The sequence below is a fragment of the Betta splendens genome, chromosome 6, assembly GCF_900634795.4.
Source record: "Betta splendens chromosome 6, fBetSpl5.4, whole genome shotgun sequence".
NCBI classification, from domain to species: domain Eukaryota; kingdom Metazoa; phylum Chordata; class Actinopteri; order Anabantiformes; family Osphronemidae; genus Betta; species Betta splendens.
The window spans coordinates 17,436,187-17,451,601 of record NC_040886.2 but is presented as its reverse complement, the minus strand read 5'-3'; the positions used below and the strand labels follow the sequence as shown (position 1 = coordinate 17,451,601).

General features: G+C 49.2%; 1 protein-coding gene across 1 annotated transcript; it reads right to left on the bottom strand.

The window, feature by feature from the left end:
* Positions 1-600: 600 nt before the first annotated feature.
* LOC114857765 (chemokine-like protein TAFA-5) lies at positions 601-14,605 on the bottom strand. The gene is made up of 4 exons (XM_029154553.2): positions 14,055-14,605; positions 8,602-8,751; positions 5,647-5,774; positions 601-1,159 (listed from the first exon to the last, which is right to left on the bottom strand). The coding sequence occupies exons 1-4, from the start codon at positions 14,143-14,145 to the stop codon at positions 1,151-1,153; spliced, it is 378 nt and encodes a 125-aa protein (XP_029010386.1). The 5' UTR covers positions 14,146-14,605; the 3' UTR covers positions 601-1,150.
* Between the last annotated feature and the right edge of the window lie 810 nt (positions 14,606-15,415).

Here is a 15,415-nt window from a genome sequence, read left to right as displayed (position 1 = left end):
CAGGAGAGTAACAACCGTTTCATGTGGTTACTGCATCAGCCTTGTGAGGGAAGATGAGTGAAGAACCCTGGAAAATAAACTCTCATAAAAACGCATTATAGCCAAACGTCAGCGATTTGTGACTTCAGCTTCAGCTCTGAACGACCACCAATGCCACCGCACAGAGGAGGAGCTGGTGGTTTCTCCTTCTGAGAGAAAGAAGTGGCCTAATAGAGCTGAGATGGAAAAGTGGGCCACAATGTAAAGCTAATAAATAAAGGAGGCTAAAGTAAAGCTCAGCCTACATTTAGTTGGGTTTGTTCGAAGCCTGAAAGCAGACGGACACAAACAGCTGTACAGCTGTGAACTATGTGAATATCTGCTCTAAACATGGGCACTGTTTAGATTTCTATAGGGTTTTAGCACTTATCCTAAATGAAGAACATTGTGTTATGATTGAGGAAACACTGAGTTTTTCTAACGAGACAAAAACTGAACAAATAAATGGTTCTAATGTCAATAATAGTTCTGGATGATGAGGCTGAACCACATGTGAACCCCTCCTGGTTCATTTCACTGGAACCCTTAAAGCTCAACGTGCAACTCAGCAGGACACCAACGTCAGCAAAACCCCTTTATTTAGCAGTGACTATGTTTAATCTGCGTGTGTGGAGCTGTGGGAACAGTAAACAGTAAAAAGTACATTCACCTGGTAAACGTGTTTGGTTGCTCATTGGGATTTCCCAAACCGCCGTTTGTTTGTCAGAAACAAGTCCAGTGCGGTTCTTCTCCACCAGAGCGGTGCTGAGCTCAAACCACCGCTGGGTCCCACAACAAACGTCAGCAGCCTCAACGTCTGCACAGGGTCACGTCTCTCACGTCACTCGCTTATATTATATCGATGTGTTTGTTTCTTTACACAGATGCTGTTTCGGGGCCACGACCCCTAAAAGCGTCTCCTCTCTGGCTCCGCTTGTCTTTGGTCTGTGCCAAACAAGAGCTCCAGCGCATTGTGGCTGTTACGTCTCCAGAGTCCACTTCCCGCTGCTCTCAGTTCAGCCGCACAGGAAGCGGCGGCGGCGCCCGCGGCTCCGATGCTCCGATGCCTCGCTGAGCGATGCATGATGGGAACCCGGGCTCCTCTGGGGACAGTCTGCCCTGCTCGCCGCCGTCAGGAGACCTGTGGGACAGGAGTAAAGAGCGTTAGGAACCCGCACAGACTGAGACCAACTACAGCGGGTTCACGTTCTGTGAGCAGACGGGTCCTGGTCTCCATCTGACCACGGTGGACGTCCTGCTGAAGCCTCTGATTAAAAACAGAAGCTCTGGGGACGAGCGCACACTTCATCACCGTCGCCTCCGTGGCTGCGACGCTCTCTGTGATTGCTTCCATGTGACGAAGAAGCATGAATTATTCATGTCCCTCCTGTTTGACTGCAGCTGGAATCCTGAGTCCTGAGGAGTGGACGAGGACCGTCCGTCCCCGGACCCCCCCGAGGTGGACCTTTGGGTCTGAATGTGTGGCACCACCGTGTTTAGACCTGGAGACTGGTCCAGGACGGACTCTGGTGTGTGTCCAGTGACTTCAGTTCCAGCACCAGTACAACCCTTTCAACAAGTGTTTGGGAAATAGATGGACGGACCGCAAACACATGATCTGCTTTGAACCCATTCGTAGGAGCAGGGAGCCTCATTCTTACTGTTCTTGCTTGGAGCATCTCATGTTTAATAGACAGAACCCAGAACCATGACCAATGGATGGAACCATCACCAGCAGCAGCAGCAGCAGCAGCAGCATGGACAGAACCGTGTCCATGAGGCTCACATGCGGAGGACTCCATCCTCACACACATGCATCTGCATCCACATGTTTTGTGGATCGAGCTCATGTCGTTCTGACTGAAGTCCATGAAGCGCTTCCTGTAAATCTGTGCTGTGTCGCGGGTCCGTCCTCATGCCATGCCTGAACACCTGGCTGTGGAAGGAAAACTCCCTCCCAGTGGGCGGAAGGAGACAGCGACGTGTGACAGGTGCGTCTCCTCCTGTAATTGATCCCGTTGGGCCGCTGTGCAGGAGCCAATCAGAGCGCAGGGTTCGACAGCGGAGACGGAAGCGTGCGAAGGCGCCCGGTCCAGGAAGCAGTGATTCTAATAACAGTGATGTTGTTCTGCGGTTGAGCTGTGGAGTCCACAGAATCCCCCCCGCTGCGTCTTCGCTCTCCAGACCCAGATTTGTTTTTCTCTAATCTTGTTTTTCGCTTTTTGAGACTGAACAGCAGTTTGGTAACACTTTGATGCTGATGCATCCACCTGGAGGATGGATGAACTGTCAAACTGAAACTAAAGTTTTCAAATGACTGCATCAACAACCATGTTGTCCATGGACTCCCTGACCTTTTCTTGTCCTTGAACTCATCACTGCATTCACATTTACACTGGGATCACAATTAGATGCAGTTATTTGTTTAAAGGAAGTCTGAGTTCAAACCAGTGAAGCCACAGGTGTTTTCAGAAGAAGAAGCTGCAGAATGGGCTCCATTTAGAGAGGGAAAGCAATCGTCCACAGTTTGAAGGATCATTACAGTCTGTGGAGCCAGAGGATAATTTACCATTGTGGAGGAACAATCAGAAGCGCATGGATTTGTGGCTCGACGCGGCGCTTTTGTTCTCCCACAGTGTAACTGTCCTTAAAGGCGGCGTCGGGCTCTGCCTCCCGCATGCGGAGCCTCCTGTGTGATTGAAACCTGCAGAGGCACTTTGCATTTATTTCCAGTCACACCAGGCGGAAACGGCAGAGGAGCCAATCGCACTCTGCTCAGTCAGACAGAAATCCAATTCTCCTTGAAGAGGACAACTATTATCTGTGAATGTGAACACGGCCCCATGCAAATTCTCCCAGTAAATGTCTTGTAAATAGTTTTTCCTGATATAAACATGACAGCTGCTGTTTGTCTCCACCTGGTTTCCTGCTCAGAAACCCTGGACGTTCTGAACATCCAGAGGTGGAAAGCAGAAGCTTCCACCACTGTCTCTGTTTCACACCCCGAAACTTCCCAGAGTGAGAATCTCTTAATGGAGACGAAATATTAAAAAACAAACACATCAGTTCTTATTACATCACCGCTCAACAGCAAATGCAGCCTTCACTTATCACAGCTGTGTGTGCGTGCGTGCGTGCGTGTGCGTGCGTGCGTGTGTGTGTGTGTGCGTGTGTGTGTGTGCATGATAAACACTGCAGCTGGGAGGAAAGTGGAAGGCAGGCGGCCTTGTTTCCGAGGTAATTGCTTTATGATCAATTGCAGCTGGTGATGAGAAAGAACGAGCTCTGTTTCTATTTATTTCACTTTCAAAGCGAAAACAAGCCAGAAACTGTCTCATTAATATTGCAAAGCTGCGGCTTCTTCAAATATTACATTTTTAATATTCCCGGAGCCTATAGATGTTCAGAAGCCTCCTGAGGAATTACAGTCCGACGTTGAAACACTCGCACCCGTTTCCACCTGGAGTTTGTTCACAGGTTAAAAGTAAACTACACTAAACTAAACCAGTCACAAAGACGCCGAACAAAATAAGCATCTGGACATTTATTCATCATAGTAACACATTTTTCTTAAGTTGTCAGTTTTGAATATGAGCAGAAACACAGTTCAATTCCAACAGAGACCAAAAGCTCCAACCAGTTTAAAGACAGTCTCCCAGTAGACAGAGGCAGTAACGCGCCAGTGGAAATGTTCCACTCATTTATTAGCTACGGGTGGGAATTAATTAAAAGAACAAAATAAAAAGGATCTTCATTTGTGACAGTGGCTGATTTACCAGTTAAAGCAAGAGTCAAGAGCACCTTCCGCTACCTCTCATTTCCCATTAGGGGACAAACTATGACACATCAGACAAAATAGAAAATAACATAAATCACACCTTCTCAGTAATCACCATATTGAACGGCTGTGTTTTCTGACAGCTGTACGAGCATCACCTTCGTCATTGGCAGCGCTGCTGTGTTGGATTGAATTAGAGCGTACAGGGACCTAATAGAGTGGACACAGACCCATGGACGTTCGTGACAGACGGACGTTTGGACGCATTAGCGGCAAATCAAGCTCACAGTGTCTCATCCACAAGCAAAGAGGCTCAGGATCAGAGTAAAACACGAACCCATGTCTGACACCAGCTGGATCCTGTAAAAGCCGCGAGGCCTCGTCCTCTGATTCCACAGCACTAATTAAATCCTCCACGTTCTACGCGTCCCTACAAGCCCATAAAGCTCCTCAGGGCCAATTAACCGCGCTTTGTTCCTCTCATCCTCCTCTGAGTTGTAACCAACGCCGACGTGATCGCAGCCGCCCACTCACCGCTCTCGTTTCATTTGCTTCACAGCAACCAATCGGATCCGCCGCCGTCCATTAGCAGATGAGCTCGGCGGCGTGCGGGTTCAACCCTGGGGGAGGTTCCGGCGAACGCCGCTTTAACTAAACGATGCTGAAACACGGCTCTGGGTCCGATCCTGCAAAGGACGGCTCTCCCTCAGCGTCCAATTACAGGCCAGACACGCGGGCGGCTTCAGGAGCATGAAGCAGGCTGTCAGGCCTGCTTTAGGGTTATTCATGCCTAAATGTCCCTAATATCTCCACTGGACTAATTCATTCAATTAAAATAATTACAAACACCCACTAACACAACATGAAACAGTCCCTGAACCAGCTCTGATTCCTGATTCCTGAAGCGTCTCTGATGCCGGAAGGCTCCGCCGTCCGTCTCCAGTTCCCAGTTCCCAGCTCCCCGCTCCCAGTTCCTAGCTCCTAGTTCTAAGTTTCCAGCTCCCAGCTCCCAGTTCCCAGTTCCCAGTTCCCAGTTCCCAGCTCCCAGCTCCCAGTTCCCAGTTCCCAGTTCCCAGTTCCCAGTTCCTAGTTCCCAGTTCCCAGTTCCCAGCTCCCAGTTCCCAGTTCCCAGCAGACTGCAGGCTGCAGGAGCGTGTGGACGTCAGCTGAGGTCCGTCAGACTGCGACTGAGCGGCCGTGACGCAGGGAGGGAGCGCTGTCACTGTGAAGCTTCATTCCTCGTCTCGAATCAGCTGTTTCTAACGCCGCCCTTCGGCTTCCTGCCTCTGCACAGCTGCTCTGCACTGGTCCGACTGCGTATGAAGTGTGTGACGACAGGTCGGACCTCCACCAGACGAACGAAGCTCAGAACCTTCTACAAACCACTGTTTCTACCTTCAGTTCTACAGGAGGATTCTTCAGGGACCTCATTCGTGTGTTGAGCTGCTGCTGTTTGTACAGTGGAGTCTTTACTGTAATAAAAACTACTGCTGCAACTGTGATTTAAACAGTAGCAAGTCCTCCACGAATTCGACATGCATTTTCATAAGCACTGATTCTGCCTCTCGGCACTAAAGTGCAGAAATGAGCCTGATCATCATCACAATATTCAATTATTTTGTCCAAAAGCCAAACCCAGATCAAACAGGCTGTGAAGGCTTCATCAGGAAAGAAGGAGGTTTTATACAATCAACTTATGTTGAATGAGGTTTGATCATTTCTGCTGCATGAAGCCTCTTTCAGTGAATGATCATCCAGTCACACACACACACTGTGGCCCGTGTCCTCGCTGCGACGCCATCAGCTGTTAACAGGACGGTTCTGAGCTGGGAGCCGTGAACGGACCTTACCGTGGTGGTCTTGACCCGGCCTCCGGGCTGCGTGCAGGTCCAGCCCGAATGATTGACCATGAGGTTACAGCCTTCATGGTCCAGGCACGGAGTCATCTCACACCACTGCCGACTGCGGACGATACGAACTGCAGAGAGAGGAGCATGAACGCATGAACGCATGAACGCATGAACCTTCAACAGTGTTTAGAGCAGAATGTAAATCCATTTACTGAAAGCGCTGAATGGGTCACATGATCAAACCAGTTAGACCAACACCAATGATGTTTTACGTCCGAGCTTTTCTCTGGAACAATCGCACACACTGTAAATGTTTTTCTGTTTATTTCTCACTCTTTTGTCTGGAATGATGGAAATATTGACCATTATTCTTGAAATCTCTCCATAAAATAAACAAGCAGGTAAAACCCGACGACTTGGACCGAACGCAACTGGACTTCAGAGGACTCATTCTGTTCCTCGTCTTCATCACACACTGCTATTTATATAGAAATGGGTCATCCTCACCAGCACATTTACATATTGTGGTTCCCTGATTGGCCCACAGAGGGAGAGGAGGGAGGATGAAGAGGAGCCCACGGAGCTTCGCTTGGGAAGACGTGAGTTGATAAAAGTACAAAACCTCAGACAATGAAAGACTGTTGACGACTGACGACACTGAGCAACACTTGGTGGTGACTGGAGGTCAATAGTAGATGAACCTGCAGCTCCTCCAGCGTCCGACGGACTCAGACCCGTTCGCTCCCATCACGTCTCTAAATTACACTCAGGCCTGAAAGGACAGTCGCTATGATGCTTCATTAAATCCCCACTGTGGCAGGTTTATCAAGACATGCTGGAGGTCGTGACCTCTGTCTCTCCTCTCAACGTGTTCAGGAAACGGCAGCCGTCACGGCCTCAGCGAACGTCCCCCCGACACGAGGACCGGGTTCTAAAGGATCTGAGCTCGCGCGGAGGCGTCCTGGGACGAGTCATCAGCGCCTCCATCTCGTCCCAGCAGGACGAGGCAGAGGTGTGATTACACATTGTCCCCCGTCAGCGCACGCAGGGCGTGAAACCGCGTGAACGGGAGGCGGAGCAGTGCCCGGATCCAGCGCTGCTCGCGTCCACGCTGGGACCGCGCTGTGAAAGCAGCGGCCGCAGGACGGATGGAGCTGAATCAGTGCGTTTGCTCAAGTTAAATATAGAAAATGGAAACAGAAACGCACGTTCACAGTATCAAGTAATGGAGATGCAGTGGATTAATCTCAGGTATCAGTGAAGACCTGAGCACCTGCGGGTGCTGCATCACCGCGCTGATTAACGAGCGACTGAGACATAGATCTGTCCACCGCCGCTCAGCGCGGTTCATTTATCCACAAAGAGAGGGGCCATTTTGTAATCGCTGCATTCATCACCGCCGGCATCCAGAAGGAGGGAACGCCGCATCGTCCCCAGAGGTCGGCGACGACGGAACGGGACGCCAGAACCAACAGGGGTAAACAAGGAGCGGGGAAAGCGACGCTCCCATTCCTCCTTCACTTCTGGAAGCAGCATGAGCTGAAGTGTGAAGCGTGTGATCGCGGAGTTGTTGCTGTTTACGTTTGCACCTGAGGCCGGTGCAGGTTTGAGCAACTCTCAGACTGCAGGAATCGGAGGTAGGTCCCTGAATGCACCACCTCTCTGCCCTTTTCAGTTCATCTCCACCTGATGAGGACCCAAAGGTCTCGTGTCTCATCTTTGTTTGGCTGCAGAGACTCGGAGCCTCGCGGCCTTTTCTTCTTCATGGCTGTCGGTCTGAGAGCATTAAACCAAACAGCAGCAGCAGCTGATGCTCTGAGACGGCTCCCACACACGCACGGTCCCTCAGAACCGGGCCTCCACCAGGAGCCAGGCCCACGTTCAGGGTGAGAGCGGGCGAGGACGGGCTGAAGCCGCAGCAGCGCCTCAGGAACCAGCCGACGTAAATACCAACATGCAGCTCCGCCGGCAGAGTAAAGGTCAGAGTCACATGGAGCTGCAGCTGCCGTTTATTTAGCTTCCCATGAAACGCGTTACTGTAAAGCAACTGAAATGTCAGGAAACGGATCAATTAACCAGGAAGTCCGGATAATCTGTTCAAACCAAGAACATTTACGTCCCATCTTTCATTTCGTTGTCCTAAAATTGTGCTTTACGCAACTAAACCAAAAAGATGTTAATGTTTTTTAAATTGTTTTTTAAAGTATATTTTATTGTTAAAATTAAGCCCTTAAATGTTTAAATTAATTAGCATATTTTATTGATTTTTAATGACATCATCACTCATGGTCGCTTCTCTGTGTGAATGGTTTTCTTTCCTGTATTTCCTCATCAGACTCTCACAGTTTGGTCCATTATTTGTGAACTACCCGTTTTTTCCTGTTCGTGTTACACGGGAGCAGGAGAAAACACAGTTTGACATAAATACCAGCACACGGCTCCGTAAAGGTCACACGGAGACGAAGAAGCCGCTTTTGATTCCATCACACAGTAAATGAGAATTTATGCATTTATTGTAAATAAAACTACATTTCTCCAAACGTTGAGTCGTGTGTTAAACTTTGCTGACTTCCGTTCTAATTAGTTTAAATAAAAATAACCCAGTCTTACTTTAAAGTGTTTTCACCTACTGTCAAAATGTTTATTTTACTTCTACACTTTAAAAAGTCGATGACAGCTTCAGCCCTGTCAGATTTTAATTACTGTAGACAGAAACTCTAGACTGGAGGGAAATGTTGAACTTAATAAAAGCCAAGTCTGAAGGAGGAAACATGTGAACTCCCTTCATCTAAGTCTTTCTAAAGACAGGAAGCAGCAGGAGCCTCCACTCAGCTCGACTTCAGCTAGTGGTGAATCACCTGCAGCTGCTGATGCAGAAACGCACAAGTGATGACATGAAGCGGAGCTCTGGGATGTGAGTCCAGGTGCTTTGACTGTGGACTCGGAGCATCTTACCGTCGACGCAGGCCGGCCGGGCTCGCGTGGTGCCGGCGATCTGGCCCTTCCTGCAGGCGCAGCGGGCCGTCTGCCGGGCGATGGTTCTCCTGGGCTGGCTGCTGTCCCGGTCCAGAGTGACGATCTCACAGGTGCCGGCCGCCAGCTGACCTGAGGCCAATCACATGAATGACACAGGACGGGCTTTAGACGGGCATCACAGCAGCAGAGATTCAGAGCCTGGAGGCAGAGACGAGGGCGTAACACAGAGCTGATGCTCGTCTGCTGTCTCGTTCGCTCATGAACCTCCTGCCACCGCTCAGCACAACTTCACCTACAACAAGTCCTTCATAACTGAGCAGACATTAATCAGCCAGAGTCAGAGTTCTAACTTAACGACAGCATCAGATCCTCACTGAAGTCTGGATCTTCATGTTTGTCCACTTTAACTCGAAGACACACTTTCCACGAAACATTGATTCAGCTCTGGCGTTTGGTTTCCTTCAGAAAAGTGGTGGAGGAGCTCATTTATTCAAAAGGCTGCATTTCCTGGTTCCTTATTTTACAGTTTGATGGTGTGTTGAAAGGTGACTCTGTCCCTTTACGTTTGTTGTGCAGCAGCTTTTGAGGCTGTGAGACGGAAACGCAGCAGCGCTGACGTCGAGCAGCGTTTGTCTTTGTGAAACACGAACGAAGACGCAGCGTTTGGGTTTGCGCTTTGTGTTTTATCGCCGCCGTCCGTCAGCGAAGGCGTCGCTCAGGTGGAATAATGCTGCTGTGATCACAGCCCTGACAGCCGCTGGTTTCCTCCACTTCAGCGAGAAACAAGACTCAAGGCTTTCATTCCCAATTCACAGGATTTACTGAGACGTCACCCGCTGTGCAGCTGCTGCAACTTAAGGTGATATTTCAACCATAAATGTGGTTTTGATTAGCAGAATGTTGCTGCTGGGGATGAAACCCGCTCACACCAAAGAGCTCGGCTTTAAAGGATTTCACTTAAGGAAGTTAAGCAGTTGTGGCTGGAACCACTGCTCAGATCTCTTTGCTGCCACTCTGACTCTAACGAAGCTCATGATCACGTCTGACAGCCGGCGCTAACGCAACTGCTGCCTCCTGATGTGTCCTCCTCCCCCTCCCGTTAGCCTCCAGGCTACATGGAAGCTAATAAACGTGGAAGTGATGCGGCTTCCTCCTCCTCCTCCTGTGGAGATGCACAGATGTGGAGAGGAGAGGACACTGTTTATGTGACACCTGAGGTCAAAGGTCAGAGGATGAACGCTAACACACAGATGTGAGACACTGACCTTCACACTGTGTCTAAATAGATGAAACCAGGAGGAGCTGGAACTAGATGAAATGCGTAAAGCAGCTCAGTGCAGCATCAGGGTGAAAGAAGAACATGAAGAACTGAGGAACATGAACCAGACGGCGGTCCAGTGAGTCCCTTTGGGCCTCTTGGTCTCCAGGTGGAGCCCGAGCTGCGATGAAGCAGCGCCTCTGCAGCCGGAGCGGCTTCCTGCCGTCATTGAGATTCCGCCTGCGCGTGGATGATGTCAGCGCCGCCGCCGCGCGCTAACAGGTGTTCCATGGAAACCGCAGCCAGCGCAGCGCCGGCAGCGCGGGTCTGTCTGCTCATTAGCGGCCGCTCATCACTGGCCTCCTTTCATTCTCCAAACCCTGTGGGAGGAAGCGCCGCCGCTCCTCCACGCGGTCTTTCTACAAACGCAGGAAACCGAGCGTGATCCGCGTAAACACGATCAAAGAGGCCGATCATCAGAATCCTGCGATAACAAAAGAAACGCTGCAGAGTCTGAGTCTGTGCTGCCGTTTGTTCCAGAGCTGCTGATTGGACGACGCTTTGAGAATTTGACGCTGTGTATTTAGTTATGGCTCATTTCTGCTATTGAACACCATTAACTGTATCCTACATCTACTACATCAACACAAAATATTCAGCCAAAATTAAAGGCGAAATTCTTTGTCAACGAACACACTTTAAATCAGCTCAGATCCACAAGACGGACGACAACAAACAAACTGGAGACAGGAGGTTTAATATTTAGTTCTGTTGAACTTTTAAATGCAGAAACGTGTTGTTTGAGGCTCTCAACCTCTGCCTCAGCAGGTTTGATCTGTGCTGAAGGAGTCACAGGAGTCCTGGCGCCGTCGCCGTGGCAGCGTCAGACTCTGACACGTCGCTCACATTACAGCAGTTAATCTAATCACAGAGCCTTGTTCTCGCTGTGTTAGTTTGTGTCCGAGCGCCGCCGACACGTCGCTGAGGATGGAACATAAACCAGCATCTGGTCGATGGGAGCTTTTATCACCTGCAATCTTTTTTTATTTTCCTGCAAATTGAAAATAGGACCAACAATCACAAAGCAGGAAAACCGGAGTCAGAGGAACAATGATGAGGCTGAGATTGGGTTTGACGCGAGTCTGTGTCTGGTTGTTAAAAGTGTGATGGCGGCTAATGAGTGTGTTACTGAGCAGCTGAATCCAACACGAGGCTGGAGACAATAAATAAGAAGCATCACTGAGACGTTTTAATGTCAAGGTCAGACTGTACGAGCAGCTTAATATGATGAGAGATGGAGAGGACGAATTCACTGCATCAGATAAGATAAATCACTGCTGAAAACATTCAGCTCCCTTCATGCACATTCTGATGTTTGTGACTGAACTGAGTCTGGTTCTGCTGGAGGTTCCTTCCATTAAAGGGAGTTTTTCCTCTGATTTTCACTCTGGAAGTTTCTCGGAGCTTTGTTTGTTGAGCAGCTGTTTTCCAGTCTCCTCCTCGATCGCACACAGGAAAAAAGCAGCTCACGAACTGGAACTTCATGCAGAGGGTTGAAGTGAAGACGGATGACGTTTCTCCTCCGGAGAAGGAACGCGACCTTGACTGACCGCTTCCTGCAGAGGCGGAGCTGAGGTTTGAGGCCGAGGCGTCTCGTCGTCCTGTCGCACGGCTGAGGTGAGACTCTCGAACCCGAGCGGTGTCGTCAGTCGCGCTCCGGGTCGGTTCCTCCTTCAGACCAATTTATTCAAATCCAATTACACCCTCTGCGGCTTTTAGATCCTTTAATTTCTGTTTGTGTGTTTTTTCCCCTCACAACTGCTGATTTGAACTTTCATTCAGATGCAGCGCGTTCATAATTCCCATGAATATATGCGCCACTTAATGGGGCATTGAGAATTAATTTGGGCTCTGAGGGCTCCTTAGGTGAGGCTCCTCCACCGCAGGCTCAGCGCTGCGTCGGCTGCATAATGGGCTTGTTTTCAGGATCTAAATGAGCTTCATGAGCGCGGAGAGGAAACAAAGGAAAACCTTAGCAAACAGAGCGCGTGAGCAGATTCTCCAGCAGCCTCCACTTTGTTTCCACGGCGATGATCAATGAAGAGGAGACAGCGACAGACGCTCCTCCCCAAAGCGGAGGCTTCTTTGAGATTTTAACTGTTTCCCAAATCTTAGCAGGAAAAGAATCGGTGACAACGTTGTGCTGTTTCACCTGATGCTGAGTTCAAAACGAGCGTCTCTGCATCATCCGCCGCCTCCATCGTCTCCTGTCTGTGTTTGGGCTCCGATGACTTTCCTCCCTGTGTTTATCAGAAACATCTGCATACAAACAAGCAGACGCTTCAGATGCGTCAGAAGCAGATGCCGGAGGAAAAGCGCTGCGTTTCTGCTCCTGGGCTCAGAGAACAGAAGGACTTTTATCGCTCCACCCGCGACTCGGAGGAGCCTTAAATCTCTGTCTGAGCCTCCGTCTGAGGTAACTGGCTGGAAGACCTGCTCCACTACAAGCCTCTCCACTGACATCTCCTTAGGATCTGCATTGGAGCTCACGGAGCCTCGGAGCCGCATGCAGGAGGAAACAGTGAAGTTCAACAGAACAACAGGATGTCAACAGACTGATCAACTTCCTGTTTCTCACAGTTCTAGAAATCTGCTCCTGAGTCTGAGTCTGTGGAAAAGCAACCTGAACTTTAGCGACCAGATGAAGCTCAGTCCTCGCGTGGAGTCGTCCTTATAGAGTCAGTTGAGACCTTCACTGCTTGTAATCATCTGTCTCTACTGCAGCTTTGTTCTGCTCATGATCGATTCCATTAGACTTGACCTCATCACGGGGGTTTCAGCATTTCTATATATAGCTATATATATAGCTAATATATATATATTCTACATTTATGCTATGCCTACAGTATAATAATGCTTAATAGTTTTGGCTCTGTGAACTACAGGTGCTCAGCCTCCTGCAGAACAGCTCACTGTGAGTCTAATTCAGCACTGATGCTGGAAACCACCCCACAGAATCAGTGCTGGTGTGTGTTTGCTGCTTCTTTAATTCCTGCCTTCCAGATTTTCTGAGCTCCTGAGCTGCTCTGCTCTGAGAAATGAAGGCACACGTCACCACCAGGCTGCAGAGAAACCAAGCAGCCATTACAGCCTGTGGTCAGTGTCTTCTGCAAGATACTTAATAATAATAATAATAATAATAATAATAATAATTATTATTATTATTATTATTATTATTATTATTATTATTATTATTATTATTATTATTATTATTATTTTAGTGAGGACACAAAAAAGTGAGAAATGAAGAAATAGTGCTTGACTTCTACGGTATTAAATATATTGAGCAGACACTAGACTAACTTTAGAATGAAGGATGTAACCAGAGCTCTGCTGCGGCCAAAGATAATAGAATAATAGATAATAATATTGAAGCCAAATAAATAATGTATCTGTAGACGTTCCTCATCACAAACATAACAGAGCATTTTATGTAAATAAAATGAATTGAATAAATAGATTTGGTCCGTTTCTATACATTAAAATCATAATTGATTTAATGAATTCAGTCCGACGCACACTCACCACTGTGGAGTTATGAAGTGTTGTTAAACCACTGAACGGCGTGAAATAACGATCCTGTTTGTCAGATTTAAGTTGAGAGCGAACATCTTCAGATCTGGCAGCTAAATATTAGTGTTTAGTCAAAGGACGACGAGTTCATTCCCTAAAACTTTATTAGTGTCAATGGAACCAGGAGAGGAGTTAGTTCCATGTTTTGCGTTAATTAATTTGTAATTTTTTTTGTATAATTGGTTGCTTTTGTCACGGACACTGATATTTTTTTTAGATTTGAGGTCCTTCATCTGACGGAACATTCTATTTTTTAAGTGGCTCATCTTGTCCTGCACGTCTACATTTTATTGATTATTATTATGAAGCTCTGAGTGGTGGAGGAGACGCTGCAGTGGAGTCACCGTGTGTCTCCTCTCACCTCAGACCTGCGCGTCTCACACGGGCCACAGATCCAGGAACAGCCGCGTCTGTTCTGCACGGACACGTGCGCATTCGAGCCTCAGAGCGCGCACGTCAACGCGTGACTGAGTGAAGCGCTTCGACCCGACACGCATCAAACCCACGCATCGTCCCAGAGTGTGTGACGGCACCGACGCACCTTCTCTCAGGATGTGGCCGTGGAGCAGCACGAGCAGCAGGAAGCAGCCCGCGGCGGCAGTCAGAGCCCAGGCCACGCGCGGCAGCTGCATGAGTGAGACCCGATCCGCTCACGAGCCAAGGTCCGAAGCGCGACGATCCGCAGGCTGGCGCCTCCTCACGACGCCGCGTCCATGCGCGGGCTGAACGGCGCACAGCAGCCGTGGGCGGCGGATCCAGAGCCGGCAGATGTTACGCAGCTGGTCCTTTTCTGGTGCCAAGTTGCCCGGTTCTTCCCGGCGCGTCACGGAGCGCGGCGGAGGCCGGCGGCGGCGGCGGATGCGCGGGCTCGTCCGCTCCGCCGCAGCACCGTCATCAGACGCGAAAACTTTACCAGATCAACGCCGCCCGCGCCTCGGATCCGCCGGGAGCCCCCGTCCGCTCGTGCTTGTAAATCCCCCGAGAGGTGGAAGAACCGACACCGGCCCCGGCGGCAGCTGCAGCTGCTCGGTGCATGTTGCTCTCTGTCTCCTGCGACGGTGAAGAGTGGAGGAGTTTCTGATCTGAGGATCCGCTGCAGCCTCCTCTCTCTCTCTCTCTCTCTCTCTCTCTCTCTCTCTCTCTCTCTCTCTCTCTCTCTCTCTCTCTCTCTCTCTAATGGTGAATCCACAGCTGACTGACGCGCCATCAGAGGCCAGTCTTCAGGGAACCGAAGCCTGATCATGACCCTGGATGATGAGGGGTCGACCCTGAAGATCTGACCTCACGTTTGGACCAAAGCAGCTGGAATAAACCCTCAGATGCTGGTCTCACGTCGCTATCGTTCTGTTTTATTACACAGCTCGTGACTTGTTGCATTATCTTCACTGAACAATCGGACTTTGAACAAGGACGAGGCACATTTTAAATTCTCCGTACGGTGCAGAGCAGACTCATTATTCTGCCGGTTCTTCCATCATTGTATTTTATATTCCTATGTTGGAATCAGAAAAAAAAATTCTTCCAAAATTTGGAAAATATAATAAATAATAGAATGACTAAACCCTAAATAACAGCGAACAACTGCTTTCCTTTCTCATTATTATTATTATTATCCTAATAATTAAAACCACTTTAGTGTTTGAATACATATTTGTGTTATTATCATAATTCATTCTGACTCCTGTGTCTACATGCGCAGACTGTTTGCTCGTGGTTTCACACGTTTTCTCGTCTAACAGGCGCTCGCTGCCATGTTGGGAGCCTCTTGGTGACTGATGGCTGGAGGAGCGGCGCTGCTGATGGAGACGTTGCAGGATGACAGCGGCGCATCCTGCTCTGCTCTCATGCATGAATCCATCCGGCTGATTGATCGCTTGTGTTCGGGCTCTTATCAAAGCTCTC